Consider the following 19679-nt stretch of genomic DNA (forward strand, 5'->3'; position numbering starts at 1 on the left):
ATCAGGGCTGCCTGGGAGTGGGGCCCCAGCCAACACGATGGCTGGGACAAGTTCCACGGGGGGGAAGCACTGGGACATCCGATCTCAGTGATCATGGGCAGGAGGCGGAGTTACGCTAAGACCAGACCATGTCATTACCGAGGAGGCAGGTTTAGTCGTTGTTTGAGGACTATCCCTGCCTCCGGGTCTGGCCTTGACCGGATGAATACTGGAATCAACAGGGGAAACCCACATGACCTGAAGGTGTTGCTGTGTAATGCCAGGTCAATGATGAATAAAACCACTGCCATCCACAACCTGATTGTGGATGGAGGATTTGACCTGGCATGTGTGACAGACCTGGTTGGAGGAAGCAGATGGGCCTGTCCTAGCTGCTGCTTGCCCACCAGGTTTCTCTTACGCACAGCAACCCAGGTCATGTGGGCGGGGAGGGGGGTTGCAGTGATATTTAGGAAGTCATTAGCTTGCATCAGGCGTCCTACTGGGAAGACCCAGTTCTCTGAGTGCATGTTCTGGAAGTTGGGCAATAGGGGAAGTACAGGATTCCTTTTGGTGTACCGACCTCCCCGCTGCACCAAGGATTCCCTGTCCGAGCTGCTTCAGGTCGTGGCGGATGTTCTCCTGGAGACACCTAGTTTGGTTGTCCTAGGGGATTTTAACATCCATGCCGACACGACCTTACAAGGGGCCGCTTGGGACTTCGAGGAAAGCATGGCCTCCATGGGGCTGTCCCTGAATAAGTTTGGCCCAACCCATAGTCATGGACATGCCTTAAACCTGGTGTTCACCTCTAGTGACGTGGGTGATCTGACACTAAGTAAAAGTGCAACAAAAGAAGTGCTATGGTCAGATCACTTCCTGGTGCAACTGGACTTCTCCGCAACCCTTCCCCTCTGCAGGGAGGTGGGACCAATTCGGATGGTCCGTCCCCACCACTTAATGGATCCAACTGGCTTCCAGAGAGTGGTAGGGGATGCTTTATCCCATGTTGATGGCCTTTCAGCTGATTCCCTGGTGGTCCGCTGGAATGCGGGGTTAACCAGGGCTATCGACTGTCTGGCTCTGAAGCTCCCTCTCTGATTGCATGGAGCCCGGACAGCCCCGTGGTTTTCTTCGGAGCTGAGGGTGATGAAACAATCGCTGAGATGGCTAGAGCGTCGGTGGCAGAAAACTCACTCCGAATCTGACCGGACACAGGTTAGAGCTCAACGTCGAGCCTACCAAGTGGCGATAGCGACGGCGAAGACTTTCTTCACCGCCTCTATTGCATCTGCAGAAAATAGTAGCAGGAGACTCTTTCAGGTGGTCCGCAATTTAATGGAACCACCTTTACCACCGGGGCCATGTAAAGACCCCAAGATCTCCTGCAACGATTTTGCAAAGTTTTTTGCAGATAAAATCACTCATATTCGGAAGGAGCTAGACACCACCGTGGGAGCAGGGCTGGGGCAGGAGAGTGCTAGAGCCCTGTCTGGTCAAGTTGCATGGAATCAATTTCAATCCGTTACCCCCCAGGATGTGGACAGGCTGCTTGGAGGCGTGAAACCAACCACCTGTCTCCTTGATCCTTGCCCATCCTGGCTAATAAAAGCAAGCCGGGAAGGGCTGGGCGATGGGCTCTGCGGGGTGGTGAATGCTTCCCTCTGTGAGGGAACATTCCCAGATCCGCTGAAAGAGGCGGTCATTAAACCGCTTCTTAAAAAACCATCTTTAGACCCGGCCAGTATGGCCAACTATTGCCCAGTCTCAAATCTTCCATTCTTGGGCAAGGTGATTGAGTGCGTGGTTGCTGAACAACTCCAGGCACGCCTGGAGGATGCGGACCGTTTGGATCCCTTCCAATCGGGATTCAGGCCTCATCATGGGACTGAAACTGCCTTGGTCGCGCTGGTTGATGATCTCCGGCGAGCTAGGGACAAAGGTGAGAGTTGTTTCCTAGTTCTGCTGGATCTCTCAGCGGCCTTTGATACAATCGACCATAACATCCTTCTGGACCGTCTAGAGGGGCTGGGAGCTGGGGGCACAGTGGTTTCGTTCCTTCCTCCTGGGCCGTGTTCAGAAAGTGGTGGTGGGGGATGAGTGTTCAGACCCCTGGGCTCTCACTTGTGGGGTGCCTCAGGGTTCCGTCCTCTCCCCCATGCTTTTTAACATCTATATGAAGCTGCTGGGAGAGATCATCAGGGGGTTTGGACTGGGTGTCCATCAATATGCAGATGATACCCAGCTCTACCTCTTTCAAATCAGAACCAGTGAAGGCCCTGTGTGAGTGCCTGGAGGCAGTTGGAGGATGGATGGCGGCTAATGGATTGAAGTTGAATCCTGACAAGACAGAAGTACTGTTTTTGGGGGACAGGGGGCGGGCTGGTGTGGAGGACTCGCTGGTCCTGAATAGGGTAACTGTGCCCCTGAAGTACCAGGTGCGCAGCCTGGGAGTCATTTTGGACTCACAGCTGTCCATGGAGGCGCAGGTCAATTCTGTATCCAGGGCAGCTGTCTACCAACTCCACCTGGTACGCAGGCTGAGACCCTACCTGCCCACGGACTGTCTCGCCACAGTGGTGCATGCTCTAGTTATCTCCCGCTTGGACTACTGCAATGCGCTCTATGTGGGGCTACCTTTGAAGGTGACTCGGAAACTACAACTAATCCAGAATGCGGCAGCTAAACTGGTGACTGGGGGCGGCCGCCGAGACCACATAACACCGGTCTTGAAAGACCTACATTGGCTCCCGGTACCTTTCCGAGCACAATTCAAAGTGCTGGTGTTGACCTTTAAAGCCCTAAACGGCCTCGGCCCAGTATACCTGAAGGAGCGTCTCCACCCCCATCGTTTTGCCCGGACGCTGAGGTCCAGCGCCGAGGGCCTTCTGGCGGTTCCCTCATTGCGAGAAGCAAAGCTACAGGGAACCAGGCAGAGGGCCTTCTCGGTAGTGGCGCCCGCCCTGTGGAACGCCCTCCCATCAGATGTCAAAGCGATAAACAACTACCTGACATTCAGAAGACATCTTAAGGCAGCCCTGTTCAGGGAAGTTTTTAATGTGTGATATTTTAGTGTATTTTTGGTTTCTATGGAAGCCGCCCAGAGTGGCTGGGGAAACGCAGCCAGATGGGCGGGGTACAAATAATAAATTATTATTATTATTATTATAAGATGTGGTGTTAAGATGTTAAGAATGGTGGACTCATAATCTGGTGAACCGGGTTCGCTTCCCACTCCTCCACATGCAGCTGCTGGGTGACCTTGGGCTAGTCACACTTCTCTGAAGTCTCTCAGCCTCACTCACCTCACAGAGTGTTTGTTGTGGGGGAGGATGGGAAAAGGAGATTGTGATAAAGCGGGATATCAAATCCAAACTACTACTACTACTACTCTTCTTCTTCTTCTTCTTCTTCTTCTTCTTCTTCTTCTTCTTCTTCTTCTTCTTCTTCTTCTTCTTATCCTCAGGGCTTCTTCAAGAGAACGGTGCAGAATAACAAGCACTACACGTGTATGGAGAGCCAGAATTGCAAGATCGACAAGACACAACGCAAGAGCTGTCCCTATTGCCGGTTCCAGAAGTGCCTTGTGGTGGGCATGAAACTCGAAGGTGACTCCAGTTGGCATAGTCTTGGGCGGGCGGGAGGGGGTGAGTCTTTGCAACACAGAAGGTAGGTGCTGACGGGAAAGTGCCTTCTGCCAAGTGGGTGGGGGAGGGATCCTGACATCCAGCCTATGTCCTGGATGCTGCTGCCTCTGAGCTAACCGCGGCCAGGAGGGCTTCTGCTCCAGCCTAAACAAGATGTGGGGACGTGAGACTTGACGTGGGCGGGAGTGGGTGGAAGGACTGGTGACTTGACTCCTACCAGCCATTTTCTTCCTCGTTCCCCCTCTTAACCCCCGTTGCTTTTCTACCTCTGAGGGGGCGGGGAAGCAAAACATATAGGTATACATGCATTTCTTGCCTAGAAGGCAAAACCTTCCCTGGCCAGGACATGTGTTTTTGAAAAGAGCGCGCCTCCACACACAGCGTCCACCCAAACAACAGTGCCAGGTGGTTTAAAAGAGACTTTTTGAGATCTTCTAGATCTGCTTCCTTTATATCTTTAGCCTCTTTCCCCTCTATCCACCCCGTCCCCTAGTAATCCCCCCTTCTCCTTCTGCTGGGTTTCCATGGGTCCCGTGTGGGTCTCTAGAAGAAGGGCAGGGACCTTACCCTGCAAGGACTCTTGGAAGTGAGACCATGTAAAATGTAAAGGAGCTGAGTGCTTTTTCTGTGTATGCTGTCAAGCTTAGTTGCAAGCCACAATATCCTTATTACTATTAATTCAGTGTTCCATTTGAGTGGAGGCCCCCTAAGGCCGTTATCATTGGGAAAGTCGGATAATGATGACAGTATTCTTGTGGTTCCTCAGGAGCCAGTGATGGTAACCAACCTGGTGTTAGGATATTTCCGTTCCACCTTAAAAGGGAGCGGGCTGTGAGTCACAGAGTCTGCGTATTTCCTGTTCACAGGATGTTTATGTTTTCTGTTGCTTTCGTTTCTCTCTCTGTGTCGGAGACACTAAAGCAGGCAGTCATGTTTTTCTGTGTTCTGATCAACGCTGAATAAACTTGTAAATAATGCTCTCCTGAGTGCGACTTTGGCTGTGCATTATCTGCTGATAGAGTGTGCATGAGCTCTGGAATGTGGCAAGATATTTTCTAGAAACTCATGTCGCTAATTGCTGATACTGCGTGCCTACGGGAGGTCGAGGGATCGTCCGGCAGACGGCTTGGGGGCCATGATGGACTTTATCTCCCTGGCAGTATCCCAGTACCTGGAAGGCTTTAAAAGAGGATTGGACGAATTCATGCAGGATGATTAGGCTATCAATGGCAGCAATGCTTTCAGACGTGCTCAGATCCTGCTTGCATGTTTCCCATGGGGGTATCTGGGTGGCCACTGTGAGAACAGGATGCGGGGCTGGGTGCCCCCCCTCCCCGCTTGGGCTCCTCTTATGTTCTTGAGGCAAAATGCCTGTGCAGCCTCTTCTGACGCTCTTATGTCCAAAGAGCGTTTCGTGCCCGCCGCCCCACCTGCGTCATAATGCTGACTCTTTGAGAAAGGGCTAGCAATAGGGCGATAATTAAATCTGACAGGAGTCCCTCCCCACGTCTCATTGCCCAGGCCCAATTCCTGATGCTCGGTGCGCTTTGCTGGAGAAGTCCTGAAAAAACCCGCATTTATTTTTATATTGCTTTTAAAACCCGACTTTCCAGCTCTGTTTCCACTGAGTGAGCTGAAGATTGGTATATTTCCCATTTAGAGTCTAGCAATTAAAAAGCCGCAGTACCGATTCAATGCACACTATTTGCTGGTACTCCCAGTTTAAAACCCGACTTTCCAGCTCTGTTTCCGCTGCCGCTGCCGCTGCGGGTTGCTGTCTTGTTCGTGGGGACCTTCCTGCCTTGGAGAGCTGAGGGCTGCCTGTAGCTTGCAGCGGCGTGGCAGCCTGGAGAGCAGGATGGGCAGCGGCTTTGAACGACATAAAGTGAAAGCAAATTCCTCCATGGGGTGGAAAGAATCATAGAATCATAGAATCATAGAATCATAGAATCATAGAGTTGGAAGAGACCACAAGGGCCATCGAGTCCAACCCCCTGCCAAGCAGGAAACACCATCAGAGCACTCCTGACATATGGTTGTCAAGCCTCTGCTTAAAGACCTCCAAAGAAGGAGACTCCACCACACTCCTTGGCAGCAAATTCCACTGTCGAACAGCTCTTACTGTCAGGAGGAGGCGAGGCTGGGCGCTGGTCCCGCGGGAGGCTGCTCCACAGCATAGTAGTCTAGGTCTGGAAGGACACGTGTCTCCGGGAACCAATTGGGGTTTCAAATAATAAAAACAAGATAAAAATAAACACACAGAGAGATCATATGAGAGCCATCTTCAAATACATAAAGGGCTGTCGCATGGAAAATGGACCATGCTTGTTTTCTCCTGCTCTGGAGGTTAGGACCCGAACCCATGGTTTCAAGCGACAAGAAAGGAGATTCATTCAGACTCAGCATCAGGAAGAAATTTCTGACAGCCAAAGCTGTTCGACAGCATAGTTGCCAGGCTTGCGATGAGGGTTGTCTTGAAAATGATGGTTCTGTTGCCTATGTCATAAAGGAATGCCAAATCATATAAAGTGTCCGGAGGTTCTACTTGTCTTCAAAATCTCAGATATGTGTGCTTCTCTCCATTAAAGCTGTATTCCAGAGTGTGTGGCACAAAGTGTCCAGTGTAACATTTTGGGCTGTGTTCCACTGAGTTGCAATTATTATTATTAATATTTATTTATTAATTAATTACATTTCTAGACTGCCCTTCATCCGAGGATCACAGGGCAGTGTACAATATAAAATCACAAAAAATACATCCCTTAGTAACAATTAAAAAACAATGTCCCCCCACAGTTTAAAAGGCCACAGATGATGATGATAATTATACCCCACCCATCTGGTTTGGTTTCCCCAGCCACTTTGGGTGGCTGAAGGCATATCTAAAAACATAATAAAATTAGCCAAAGGCCTGGCTGAAGAGGAATGTTTTTGCCTGGCACTTAAAGATATGTAGAGATGGCACCAGGCTAGCCCCCCATGGGGAGAGTATCCCACAAGTGGGGAGCCACCACAGGAAAGGCCGCTTCTCATCTTGCCGCCCTCTGGATCTCTCGTGGAGGGGCCACATGAAAAAGGGCCTCAGAGCTTATGGATAGAAGCGGTCCTTGAGGAGTGGTGCTCCTGAGCCACTTAAGGCTTTATAGGTCAAAACCAGCACTGAATTGGGCCTGAAAACTAAGTGGCAGCCAGTTGAGCCACAGTTGTCATTATATGCTCAAACTGTCTTATTCATGCTGCCAAGGTCATATATAAGACCAATTCTTTTGACAATATATTTACATTTGTATCATCAAAAATATTCAGTAACATTAATTTTGGGCAACGAATAATAGTTTCTTTAGCAATATTTATCATTCATGTCAAGAATAAATTCCAAAAATCTTGCACCAAATTACAGTAAATGATAATATGTACAAAGTTTATTGCAGTCCCTCCAACTAGTAGGTGATAAAGAAGGAAATACTTTTGACATTTGCAAAGGAGTGCAATACCATCTGTGAAATAATTTCAAGGAGTTTTCCCAAAGAAATCTGGAAGCAGATTTTAAGAACTGTGATTCCCAAATTTTATTCCCATCCTTCCCAAAAAATATCCCCATATTTGTGTGCAAATATATAGTTCCCATATCTTTTTGAGGGGTTCCATAGATCCATTGATAACCTACTGTCAGGGGTTCAGGGACAGAGGCACAGGGTAGGCAGGAGATGGAGAGCGATGGGGATGAATCCCAGGACAGCGAGGAAGAGGATGACAATGACTCTAGAGATTCCATGAGTCTTTCCAGCGAATCAGAGGATTCCCAGAAGGGGGCGCCGGTGGTCAAGGCCAGGGGAGCCCCAGGGGGGACGTGTCAGGAGCAGGGGGCCAGCGGGGGATCCCAAAGTGGCAGCTGGGCGTCAGGACCAGCCTCCCCGCCAGAGTGCAGCGAAGGGGGTGGAGGTTCCAGTGTATCAGGGGAGGCGGCTCCGGCAGTAGAGAAAGGAGGAAGGTCGGAGCAAGCCACCCTCCCGGAAGGGGAGGGGAGTAGTGAAGGGAGTAGCGTAGCTGTCAAAAGGAAAGTTAGGGGTTGGGGGCGCGCGCCAAGTTCAAATGTAGAGGCGCGCGGAAGTACAGGGAGCCCGGAGGAGGGGCCAGGTCCCAAAGCCCGCAGGAGGGGGCAAGAGCAGTCTGATTCCGCGTCGGAGGAATCCAGGAGGGGCGAAACCCCAGCGGGCAGAAAGACCCTGCGGAAAAGGAAAGAGAGAAAGAGGTGGAGCAGCGCAAGCCTCTTAAACTGGTGCAGGGGAGGGACGGATTCAGAAGGGACTTCAGCGGTCTAAGCCTAACAGACGTAGGGCTGCGCGCCTCGGATCTGAAGCAAACAATGAACTGCAATAAACACTTTTGTATATAAGAAAAGAAAGGCGTTGGTCTTTTGTGAGCTGAGACTTGAGGCAGCCCTGACAGTAAGTCCCTTCTCAATAACTGCAAAAAATTTTTTTTTGCAAAGCTCACGAAGTTTGGCAGACATGACTACTGAGGAGCAGATAACGACCCTGCAAAACGCAGTCGCTGAACTCTCCGTTGCAGTACGGGTCTCTCAGAAGACAGTTGCCGAAGCAGAAGCGCGATGCCAGGATCTGCAAGCCAGGTGGGATCAGGCGTGCAAACAGGGGTTCCCGTGGTCCAGATCAGAGGGAATCGGTCTCGGACGGAGGGGGGGGGGCAATTTAGTAGCCCACTTCGATGGGAACCTGAAGCATTATCCCAATTTCAGAGCAGACGTCCTATACGCGCTGCATTTGCTTCGAAAAGACTTCAAAGATGAGGAGGAGAAAGTAGGCTTTATTGTGTCCCATTTGCATGGGGAAGCTAGAACCTGGTTACGCAATTTGTGGCGCGAAGATGGTCTTGCCCGCAGGGACTCTGACGAATTTATCAAAGCCATGGACGCTTGCTTCCAATCTACCGTTGACGTTGATGTGGCGCGCCAGGAGATGCATGGATTGCGGCAGGGCAAGGCTACAGTGCGTCAGTACCATTCTCGCTTTTTTGCATTGCTGAATGTGCTGGGCTGGGAAAAGGACTCCCTGGCAGTGAGAGACTTGTTCTGGGAGGGGCTTCATGGCTCAGTAAAAGATGAGCTGGCTAGGGGAGACAGACCTCAAACCCTAGCAGACGTCGTGCAGAGGGCACTCACGATAGGGGTGCGCCACGAAGAACGCCCTTGGCACAGTGAGGAGGGGCGTCACGTCCGCCCACCAGCTAGAGCGCCTCCTTTTCTTCTTCCCAGGGACCTGGGATGTACAAATCCCTCGCCTATGCTGAAGGGAGGGGAGGAACCAATGGATCTGGGTGTTGCAAAGGCTCAGCCAGCTGCCGGAGCCTCAGCGTCCGGAGCAGTCAAGGCGAAGCCTCCTAGAGGGACCAGGAAGTGTTACATCTGTGACAGTGCACAGCACATGGCTAAAGAGTGTCCCCAGAGGCTCCAGAAGCACACTGCAGCCTTAGCAACGGTAACAGGGGAAGCGTTCCAAGGAGAACAGTTTCAGGGAAACGAGAATGCCTGGCTGGAAGCAGAGATGCTGGGGCTCCGCCAGGCAAGTCAGTGAAGCAGTCCCCAGCGCTTTTGCAGCCTACAGACCCCTTACCACCCAAGCCAGTGGTGCAGCTCACTGCTACTCTCCAGCTACCTAATGGACTCACCCTGGAAGTCCCCATTACGATTGACTCAGGGAGCAACGCAGACTTCGTGGGGATGCAGTTCATCAAGCAGCATCGCATAGCGCTACTACCAGCCACGCTGCCTCTGAACGTCGTCACGGTAGATGGCAGAAAGTTGCTGGGTGGGCAAGTGGTACAACAGACGCCACCCATGCTGCTGAAAATTGGGAATCATCGCGAGGTCATCAGTTTCAATGTCACCCAACTGTCAGACACGCCTATAGTGTTAGGCATGAGTTGGCTGGATAGACACAGCCCATCATTAGCGTGGTACCAGCGGCAGCTCACCTTTGGCTCGTCCTACTGCGCACAACATTGCATCCAGACCGGCCAGGAGGAGGAGGGCCAGGAGGAAGGGCAACAGTTGCATCTAGGCATGGTGCAGGCAGTGCCCCACAAGTACAAGGGGTTTTTGGAGGTCTTCTGCGAAAAGGAAGCTGACCAATTACCACCCCACCGGCCCTACGACTGTGCAATTGACCTCTTACCAGGGGCGACGCTGCCGACTGCGAAGCTGTATTCCATGTCTGAAGATGAGATGCAGGAACTCCGGGAGTTCATAGATCACAATTTGAAGCGGGGATTCATCCGAGAATCCAAGGCCGTGGGGGGCAGTCCTGTGTTTTTCGTGAAGAAGAAGGACACGCCCCAAAAAGGGCTCATTGTGGACTATAGGGCCATCAACTCGATGACAAAGCCCAAGGCCTTCCCCATGCCCAAGATTGACGACCTGCTCGCGACGGTGAGGAAGGGGAGGATCTTCACCAAGTTGGATCTACGCGGAGCATACAATCTAATACGCATGAGGGAAGGTGACGAGTGGAAGACGGCCATGTTCACGCCGCTGGGCACCTATGAATACAGAGTTATGCCGTTTGGTCTCCAAAATGGCTCCCACTGTTTCCAAGCATTCATGCACCACGTGCTAGCAGGACTCCTCTACAAGAAGTGCGTATGCTTCCTCGACGACATTCTGATCTTCTCAGAATCGCAGGAGACTCACGAGAGAGACGTAAAGGAGGTCCTGCAGAGGCTACGGGAGCACAGACTCTACGCCAAACTGGAGAAGTGCCAGTTCGACGTGACGGAGGTGGATTTCCTGGGCTACCGGCTGTCCGACAAGGGAGTAGCCATGGACAGCGCCAAAGTCCGCGCGGTGTTGGACTGGAATAGCCCGCGCAATCGGAAGGAGGTCCAGAGGTTCGTCGGCTTCGCCAACTTTTACCGCAAGTTCATCAGGGGTTTCGCGAAAGAGACGGCAGCTATCACGGACACCCTCAGTTCCAAGAAGAAAAAGTTCACCTGGACGGACCAGGCGGAGCAGTCCTTCAGGAGACTTAAGAGTCTCTTCGCGTCCGAAGACCAGCTGCTACACGTGAATCCCGGCAGGCCCATGCGGGTTGAGACTGACGCATCTGACAGAGCAGTGGGGGCCGTCCTCTTGCAGGAAGATCCGCAAGGGAACTGGAGGCCCTGCGCTTTCTATTCCCGGAAGCTCAGCAAGTCGGAACAGAACTACACCATCTGGGACAGGGAGTTGTTGGCCATCCACGCGGCTTTCAAGGCGTGGCGGCACTTCCTTATCGGAGCCAAGCACACCGTGCAGGTCCGCACGGACCACAAGAACCTAGAGTATTGGCGCACGGCGAAGCTCCAGAGCCAGAGGCACATGAGATGGGCGGAGTTCTTTGCGGATTTCGATTTCCGGATAGAGTATATCCCGGGAGACAACAACGTCATAGCGGATGCGCTCTCCAGGAAACCGCAGTATCTCGAGGAAGCGGCACCAGTGGCAGCCAGGCACATTTTCGCACCGCAAGCGTGGGCGTGCGCTTCCGCCGCCGTGGACCTGGACGCGGTACGACGTGCGCTACAGACGGATCCGTTCGCACAATCCAAGATGGAGGAGGTGCGAAGAGGGACAGCAAAGGACGGCGAATTCCAGATACGCGACGGCCTGCTGACCCGCAAAGGTGCTCTCTACGTGCCGGGAGACGATCTCCGCGCGAAGGTTTTACAGCAGTTACACGACGCACCCAGCGCGGGTCACTTCGGCAAAGAAAAGACGGCGGACTTAGTAGCCAGAGACTTTTGGTGGCCCCAGATGCGGGGAGAGGTCGCGGATTACGGCGCCAGGTGTGACACTTGTCAGAGGTCCAAGCCAGTGCACAAGAAGCCAGCGGGATTGCTGGAACCGCTGGAGACGCCACTACAGCCGTGGGAACGGGTGGCGCTGGACTTTGTTACTGATCTGCCCAGTTCGCGGGGCAAGACGGCGGTGCTTGTGGTTGTAGACCTGTTCACCAAGATGGCGCACTTCATTCCTTGCGCGAAGGTGGCAACAGCGGAACAGACCGCCAAGCTGTTCATAGACCACGTGTTCCGGGTGCACGGCTTACCGCGGTCCATCCTGTCCGACCGGGGTCGCCAATTCATTTCCAGTTTCTGGCAGAAGCTCCTGGGCATCCTGAATGTCAAGATCAGCTTAGCGTCGGCGAGACACCCGCAAACCAACGGCCAAGCGGAGAGGGTCAACGCCATCATGCAGCAGTACCTGCGATGTTACGCCAATCAAAAGCCTGCAACTTGGGTGGACTACTTACCGATGGCCGAGTTTGCCTACAACAACACGAAGCACGCGTCAACGGGGGTGACACCGTTCTTCGCCAACAATGGGCGACATCCCAGAACCTTCCCGGCGTTGGAGACAACGACGCAGGGGGAGTCGCAGGGAGCTGAGCATTTAGCAGCAGAATTGCAGGAGGTCCACGAGGAGCTACGACGGCACTTGGAACTAGCTAAACACGCCTACAAAGTGCAGGCAGACAGGCACAGGAGGGCAGGAGAAGACATCCAGGTGGGGGACTGGGTATGGTTAGCAGCCCAGGCGGTGCCGGCCAAGTCGTTAGCTAAGAAGAAGCTAGGACACAAACAGCTAGGGCCATACCAAGTTGAGGGCAGGATCAATCCCGTAGCTTTTCGGTTGACCCTCCCAGAAGGTTCCCGAATGCACCCGGTCTTTCATAGGTCGGTGCTTACACCCTACAAGGCCCCACACAGATTTCAGCAGCCAGGGACGGCACCAGACCCACGTAGAGAGTCACCGGGGGGGGGGGAAGTCACCGAGGACCCCGACACTCAACGAGGTCACGGAAATTCTGGACTCGAGATGGGGGGAGGAGGGAGTGGAATACCTCCTCGCCAGGGAAGGTACCCCGGCCAGCGCCAACAGTTGGGTGCCAGATTATGCTCTGGAGGAACCTCTTCTTAAAGACGAGTTCCATGCACTCTTCCCACACAGGCCCATGCCAGAGGAGTATTTTGACGACTGGCTTTTTACGCCCACACTTTCAGGCAGCACCTTCCGGGGGTTCTCCTCCGCAGAGGAGACCACACCGGAATCGAGCCCTCCAAGGGGATCGTGCTCGGGGGTGGACACAGACCGCTCTTATTGGTGGGACGATCAACCAGAAGTGGGGTGGCGAAGGGGGCCTTGGCAAGCAGCATCGCCTGAAGTAACAGGGGGAGGGAAGGGTTTGGATGTGTTGGGGGAGGACCCCGGTTTCGAGCACGCATACACTGAACTGGAAGCAGAGGAGATCGACGTCGATGAACTGTATCCAGCATCTACCCCCGCTACAACGGAGCTCCCGGAACCTGCGCCCGAGCAGCGGGAGGGGGGAAGGGGGGGCTTCGAGGGGGGGATGGATGTCAGGGGTTCAGGGACAGAGGCACAGGGTAGGCAGGAGATGGAGAGCGATGGGGATGAATCCCAGGACAGCGAGGAAGAGGATGACAATGACTCTAGAGATTCCATGAGTCTTTCCAGCGAATCAGAGGATTCCCAGAAGGGGGCGCCGGTGGTCAAGGCCAGGGGAGCCCCAGGGGGGACGTGTCAGGAGCAGGGGGCCAGCGGGGGATCCCAAAGTGGCAGCTGGGCGTCAGGACCAGCCTCCCCGCCAGAGTGCAGCGAAGGGGGTGGAGGTTCCAGTGTATCAGGGGAGGCGGCTCCGGCAGTAGAGAAAGGAGGGAGGTCGGAGCAAGCCACCCTCCCGGAAGGGGAGGGGAGTGGTGAAGGGAGTAGCGTAGCTGTCAAAAGGAAAGTTAGGGGTTGGGGGCGCGCGCCAAGTTCAAATGTAGAGGCGCGCGGAAGTACAGGGAGCCCGGAGGAGGGGCCAGGTCCCAAAGCCCGCAGGAGGGGGCAAGAGCAGTCTGATTCCGCATCGGAGGAATCCAGGAGGGGCGAAACCCCAGCGGGCAGAAAGACCCTGCGGAAAAGGAAAGAGAGAAAGAGGTGGAGCAGCGCAAGCCTCTTAAACTGGTGCAGGGGAGGGACGGATTCAGAAGGGACTTCAGCGGTCTAAGCCTAACAGACGTAGGGCTGCGCGCCTCGGATCTGAAGCAAACAATGAACTGCAATAAACACTTTTGTATATAAGAAAAGAAAGGCGTTGGTCTTTTGTGAGCTGAGACTTGAGGCAGCCCTGACACCTACATTAAGCAATATAGCCAGTGTGGTGTAGTGGTTAAGAGCGGTGGACTCATAATCTGGTGAACCGGGTTCGCTTCCCCACTCCTCCACATGCAGCTGCTGGGTGACCTTGGGCTAGTCACACTTCTTTGAAGTCTCTCAGCCTCACTCACCTCACAGAGTGTTTGTTGTGGGGGAGGAAGGGAAAAAGAGATTGTTAGCCGCTTTGAGACTCCCTAGGGTAGTGATAAAGCAGGATATCAAATCCAAACTCTTCTCTTCTTCTTCTTATAGAGTATAATTAAAATCTAATCCTTTCCCTGCTCTACCCATTGTAATTTTCAAATTTTGTTAAGGGTGATTGTCCCTTCACCATCTCCAGTTGCACATACAGACTCAGACATGCTTATGGGTGAGCTGTGTGATAAGCCAGTGGAGATAGGGTTTTCGTGTATGTGTGCGGGAGATACTTTGTACATGCTCAGAAGCACCCTCTACACATATCCCACGGCATGTGGATGAAAGCAGGCAGTGCCAAGAAGGCGTGTCTGTGTGTTTGTTTGGGCACTAGGGGTATACCAATTTCCTGTATCATAATGGGATGCACTTTTGCTTAAAAACACTGAAAAAGGGACTAATTATTCTCAGTTATGGAAAAAGGTTGCCCTGAAATGAAAAGTTGGAAACACTGTATATGTAAAGTTACTACTCATAACTATCAGCACTTTTAAAAACTTCATGGAACTGTTTATAACTTTTACAGCTGCCTGGAACTTCCTAAAACTGTGGTGAATGTTCAAGAAGAATCCAAATATTGGTCTATAGGGAAAGATTTTTGGGCAAACAACTAAACTTCTTAATTTTTAATATTTCTTTCTGTGGCAATATACAATTGTGGTTGGAGAAACCCAGCTGGATGGGCAGGGTATAAATATAATCATAATCATAATCATAATCATAATCATAATCATAATCATAATCATAATCATAATCATAATCATTACAATGTCGCACAAGATCCTCAATTTATTCTCAGCAATAGAAGTGATGAACCATTGTCAGGGAACTGCCATCAGTGCCGGAGGGAGAGAGCAAAATCCAGAGGGATTCCGGAGAGCGTCCCGGGATTGGGAGAGGCAGCCCATCTTCTGGGGAAGAGAATCAGCGTAGCACCAGTGGAGAAGGGGGGGCAGATGGGGGAAGCGGCGAGGCGGTCCCACGACTCCTTGCCGGGGACCAGCGGGGAGAGTAGAGGTCCTCCGCTGCCTACGCCCTCCTTGCGCAGAAGGCTTTCGCGCAGAGAAAGTAGGAGGAGACTAGGCGTCAAAGAGCTTCTTTGATGGAAGAAGTTTAAGAAACGCCCACTAACGGATTCTGCCAGCGATTGAGACAGTCACGGGTGAGTGGCTGTCCGGACAGAAAAGGTTCACTCAGGCAATCCAGCCAGGTGTTTGCACCGGCTTACGCACGAGCAACCCCTAGAACCATTACAACCATGTATGAAACATTGTACATGTATTAGAAAATTTGCAAGCTCTATTTTTCCTGTATACATGCTATGCGTAATACATTATACAGTTACATATACAAAAATCGATGTATTGATTTCAGGGTGACCTTTTTTCAAAAGGTTTGGAAATGACAGTTCATTCCTTTGTTTTTAGGCAAAAGTTCATCTAACTAAGCTACAGGAACATGAGGTTGTAAAAAAGTTCTAACCCTAGCGGACACTTCCCTTTCCAAAGATCCCAGGGGAAAGGAATAAAAATAATATTAAGATTTGTTTCTTGTTTAACTTCCAGCAGTCCGGACATTTATTCCGGCAGGTGCTCAGTTTTTTCTACCATTGCAAGGAAATAGCCTCCTATCCTGAGCAGTACCGAGTGTCTCGGCCACGGTCCCGACTCACTGGAGTCCCTTGGGCACGCCCATTGTGCAGAACCTGGCTGGCTGGAACCCCTCTGATAGCAGGCGCCATGGGGGGGGGGGAGAGATCTGCTCGGTGCTGAAGTGCCCCCACTTTGCATGCCAAAGGCTCCAGGTTCAATCCCTGGCACCCCCCCCCTTAAAAGGACCCTTGGCCGGAGAGCTGCTGCCAGCACAGCAGACAATACCGGTGGGTTAGATGGACCCTTAGCTAGAACCCCCACCAGTGTCCGCCAGATTCTTCTGTTCTGTGCCTTGGCGGAGCAGGTGTGATGAAACCTTGGGCCTCATCCTGGAGGTTTCTGAGCTACAATTCCCATCAGCCCCAGCTGATGGTGGTTGATGGGAGTTGTAGTCCAAAATATTTCTTTGTTTGCATTTATATCCCACCTCGTTCTCCAAGGAGCTTAAGGTGGCAGAGGTACAGGGTTCTCCCTTCCCGATTGAATCCCATCGCAACACTCTCTTGCAATGCCATTGCAGTGCCTTTGAGTGCATGCAGAGTGCCCATACCCTTCGATGCCTTGCGACTGGCCTTCACGTGGCTTTATCCACCAGGGGTCGCCGTGAAGGGGGGAGAAGGGCTATAGTTCAGAAGGTCCCAGGCTTAGTCCCCAGGGACATCTCCAGGAACCAGGGCTGGGAGAAGACTCATGAGGAGATGCTGCCAGTCAGTGTAGACAATTCCGAGCTCTATAGACCAGGAGTCTCTGACTTGGCAAAAGGCAACTGCCCCACGTTCTTATGTTCTTCTATTATTCTGCGTGGAGCAAATGGGTGCATGAAAAAGGGAACGAAAGAGAAGGAGGGGCACACATTCCAACACAACTCCCTGGTTGGATGCTATTTTTTCATTCATTACTTGCATTTATATCTCCTCTTTTCCTCGGAGAAGCTCAATGTGACATCCATGTAGCATCCAGAGTGGCGCAATCTAATCCCAACGACAACCCTGTGAGGTAGGCTAGGGTGACAAGCAGTGACTGGTCCAGGGGGCAAACTTGTATGAAATATTGTGGGAGGGCAGGTAAGCCCCTTCCTGCACACACATCACATCACTTGAGTAGCAATGCCCATCAACCGGGGGGGGGACTGTCCCCCTCAAATATTTTGTTAGGGGGTGGGCAAAGGGACCTCGACCCTTAGGAGTTGGTTTCTATGGGCTGGCCTCTAATGCCACACCCAGGGAGCTTCGAGGCCGAGTGGGAGGATTTGAACCCAGGTCTCTCCCAGGTCCTAGTAAACTAATCACTATGCCACTATGACAGCAATTTTGGATGGCTTCGGGGCGTAGGTGTTTTTTAGCTTCTCTTTTAGCACGTCCCATGGCGCTGCCTGGACTGCTAGTGGCGCGACCAAAACTTGGGCCGTCTCGAACACCTCGGGCTCGCAGAGGCTGAGGAATAGGCCCCACTTACGCTCCTCTGACCCTTCCGTCAGCTCGTTTGCTTGGAGGCAGCAGCCGAACCGAGCAAGATAGGAGTCCCATGATTCAGAGGCTGGGGCAAATGGCAGTAGAGGCACGAGTGAAGCCATGGTTCCGATGCCGACGTGGTGGGCGATGGATGGAACACAGTGCTCTAGCCAGTATGGTCAGCTCTGAATTGGGTTCTGTTCAGTGATTTTGCTCAGTGAGTGTCCAAATGTGGCTGTGCTCTGATGTCCATCTGATCCCATCTCCGTCGCCAGTATTAAATAGTGGGTGGACATAGCAGACAACACAGAGATTTCTCCAAGTAGTTCTTTATAAGTAAGCTGGAACTGAACTGAACAGCAAACAGCTCAGCCGGCCTGCTTTTATAGGCAGCCGGCTGTCAACACTGTAACAACAACAGCCCAGGGTTTCCCGCCTAAATTAACTTATGTGGACCTGAGTGAAAACTATATACACAATACCCCTGTTGGCCAGGGGAGAACTTCAATACATAACACTGGGACTTCCTGGCCGGATTTTGTCTGACGCCTTTTCCCCGCTTTCTCTCCCTTGGCCCCTTCTTCTCCTCCCTCCCTCCTCCCTCCAGCCGTGCGTGCCAACCGCATGCGGGGTGGCTGGAACAGGTTCAGGCCCGTGTACAAGCAGGACCGAGCCATGAAACAGCAGAAGAAGGCGCTGATCCACGCCAACAGCTTCAAACTGGAGACGGCGGCCCAGCCGCCCATCGTTTCCCCGGTGCAGGCGGCGGAGGAGTCCGGCGGGCTGTCAGCCTTGCTGCACGGCCTGAGCCAACACCACCAGCCTGAGGTGGCAAAGGGGCTACCCCCGCCCAGCAGCAGCAGCTCCAGCAGTGGCAGCGGTGGCGGTGGCAGCGGGATAAGCAGCTCCACTGCCATGACGCCCATCGACTATGAGTGCAGCTCCTATGGGATGCCCGCACTGGCCATGCCGGTGCCCTCGGGTCACAGGCTGCTCTCGGGTTACCACTACCCGCCCTTCGCCAGCTGGGCCATCAAGTCCGAGTTCCCGGACCCATACGTGATGCATCCAAACGAGGCAGCCCCGCCGTACCCCTACCCAGAGGTCTACCCCAGCGGCGGCTCCCCAGCCACTGGGGCCGACATGCCCGACGTGATCATGAAGGTGCTGGAGCAGGAGCCCGACGAGGCGCAAGTCAAGGCCTGCATCCTGTCCTGCCTGCAGGAGGAGCAGAGCAAGGGCCTCCACAACAAGTTCAGCGCCTTTTTTTATTTTTATTTTTATTTTTAAATGATATTTATTCCAAGTTTAAAATTACAAAAAGAAAAAAGAAAAACAATACAAAATACAAAGAAAAAATTAAGCATAACAAAGCGAGAAATAACAAGAAAAAAGTGAACAATAAAATAGAATAAAAGAGAAGACGAAACAAAAAATATAAAAATGCATTGAGTTAGAATAGAACAAAAACAGATTAAACCTTTACATAACCTTTTCCCTTTACTTATTTCCATGACCTCCTCTCACCTCCCAATTTTGTATTCTAGTTCAGATCGTATTTCCAGCAAATCCTTCTAACCTTATTTTCATTTACGTATTTTAATTTAAAATAATGTAATTAAACATCCTCTGTTTCATCAATTTCATCAACTCATTTTTGCTTAATCCTTTATATCATATCTACCAAAACGACCTAATTTTCTTTTTCCAACATCTTTCTAACAGTCTTTTATATTACAATATTTTTGAAGGTATATTTTAATTTTTTTCCAATCTTCTTCCATCGACCCTTCTCCCTGGTCTCGAATTCTGCCAGTCATCTCAGCCAATTCCATGTAGTCCATCACTTTCATCTGCCATTCTTCTCGGGTGGGTAATTCTTGTGTCTTCCAGTACTTTCCGATGAGTATTCTTGCTGCTGTTGTAGCATACATAAAAAAAGTTCTATCCTCCCTTCACACCAATTGGCCGACCATGCCCAGAAGAAAGGCCTCTGGTTTCTTCAGAAAGGTATATTTAAATACCTTTTTCAATTCATTATATATCATTTCCCAGAAAGCCTTAATCCTTGGGCATGTCCACCAAAGGTGAAAAAATGTGCCCTCAGTCTCTTTACATTTCCAACATTTACTATCTGACAAATGGTAGATTTTTGCTAGCTTGGCTGGGGTTAAGTACCACCTGTAAATCATTTTCATTATATTTTCTCTTAAGGCATTACAAGCCGTAAATTTCATACCTGTGGTCCATAACTGTTCCCAGTCAGCAAACATAATGTTATGTCCAAAATCTTGTGCCCATTTAATCATAACAGATTTAACCGTTTCATCCTGTGTATTCCATTTCAACAGCAAGTTATACATTCTTGATAAATTCTTAGTTTTAGGATCTAACAATTCTGTTTCCAATTTTGATTTTTCCTCCTGGAAACCAATCTTCTTATCTAAATTATAAGCCTCCCTTATTTGATAATAATGAAGCCAGTCTCAAACTTTAGTTTTTAATTTGTCAAAGCTCTGCAGCTTTAATCTATCTC

At 51.5% G+C, this 19679-nt stretch overlaps 1 protein-coding gene across 1 annotated transcript in view; it reads left to right on the top strand.

The window, feature by feature from the left end:
- LOC308467658 (steroidogenic factor 1-like) overlaps positions 1-19679 on the top strand; it is a gene marked incomplete at its 3' end in the record, with an annotated part of 53894 nt that overhangs the window by 29961 nt on the left and 4254 nt on the right. The window contains exons 2-3 of the mRNA XM_080989383.1: positions 3446-3587; positions 17751-18396. Of these exons, the coding sequence (XP_080845509.1) occupies positions 3446-3587; positions 17751-18396 (788 nt within the window). The remainder of the gene's footprint in view (positions 1-3445; positions 3588-17750; positions 18397-19679) is intronic.

This window comes from Podarcis pityusensis, assembly GCF_964106645.2.
Source record: "Podarcis pityusensis genome assembly, chromosome: W".
Classification (NCBI taxonomy): Eukaryota; Metazoa; Chordata; class Lepidosauria; order Squamata; family Lacertidae; genus Podarcis; species Podarcis pityusensis.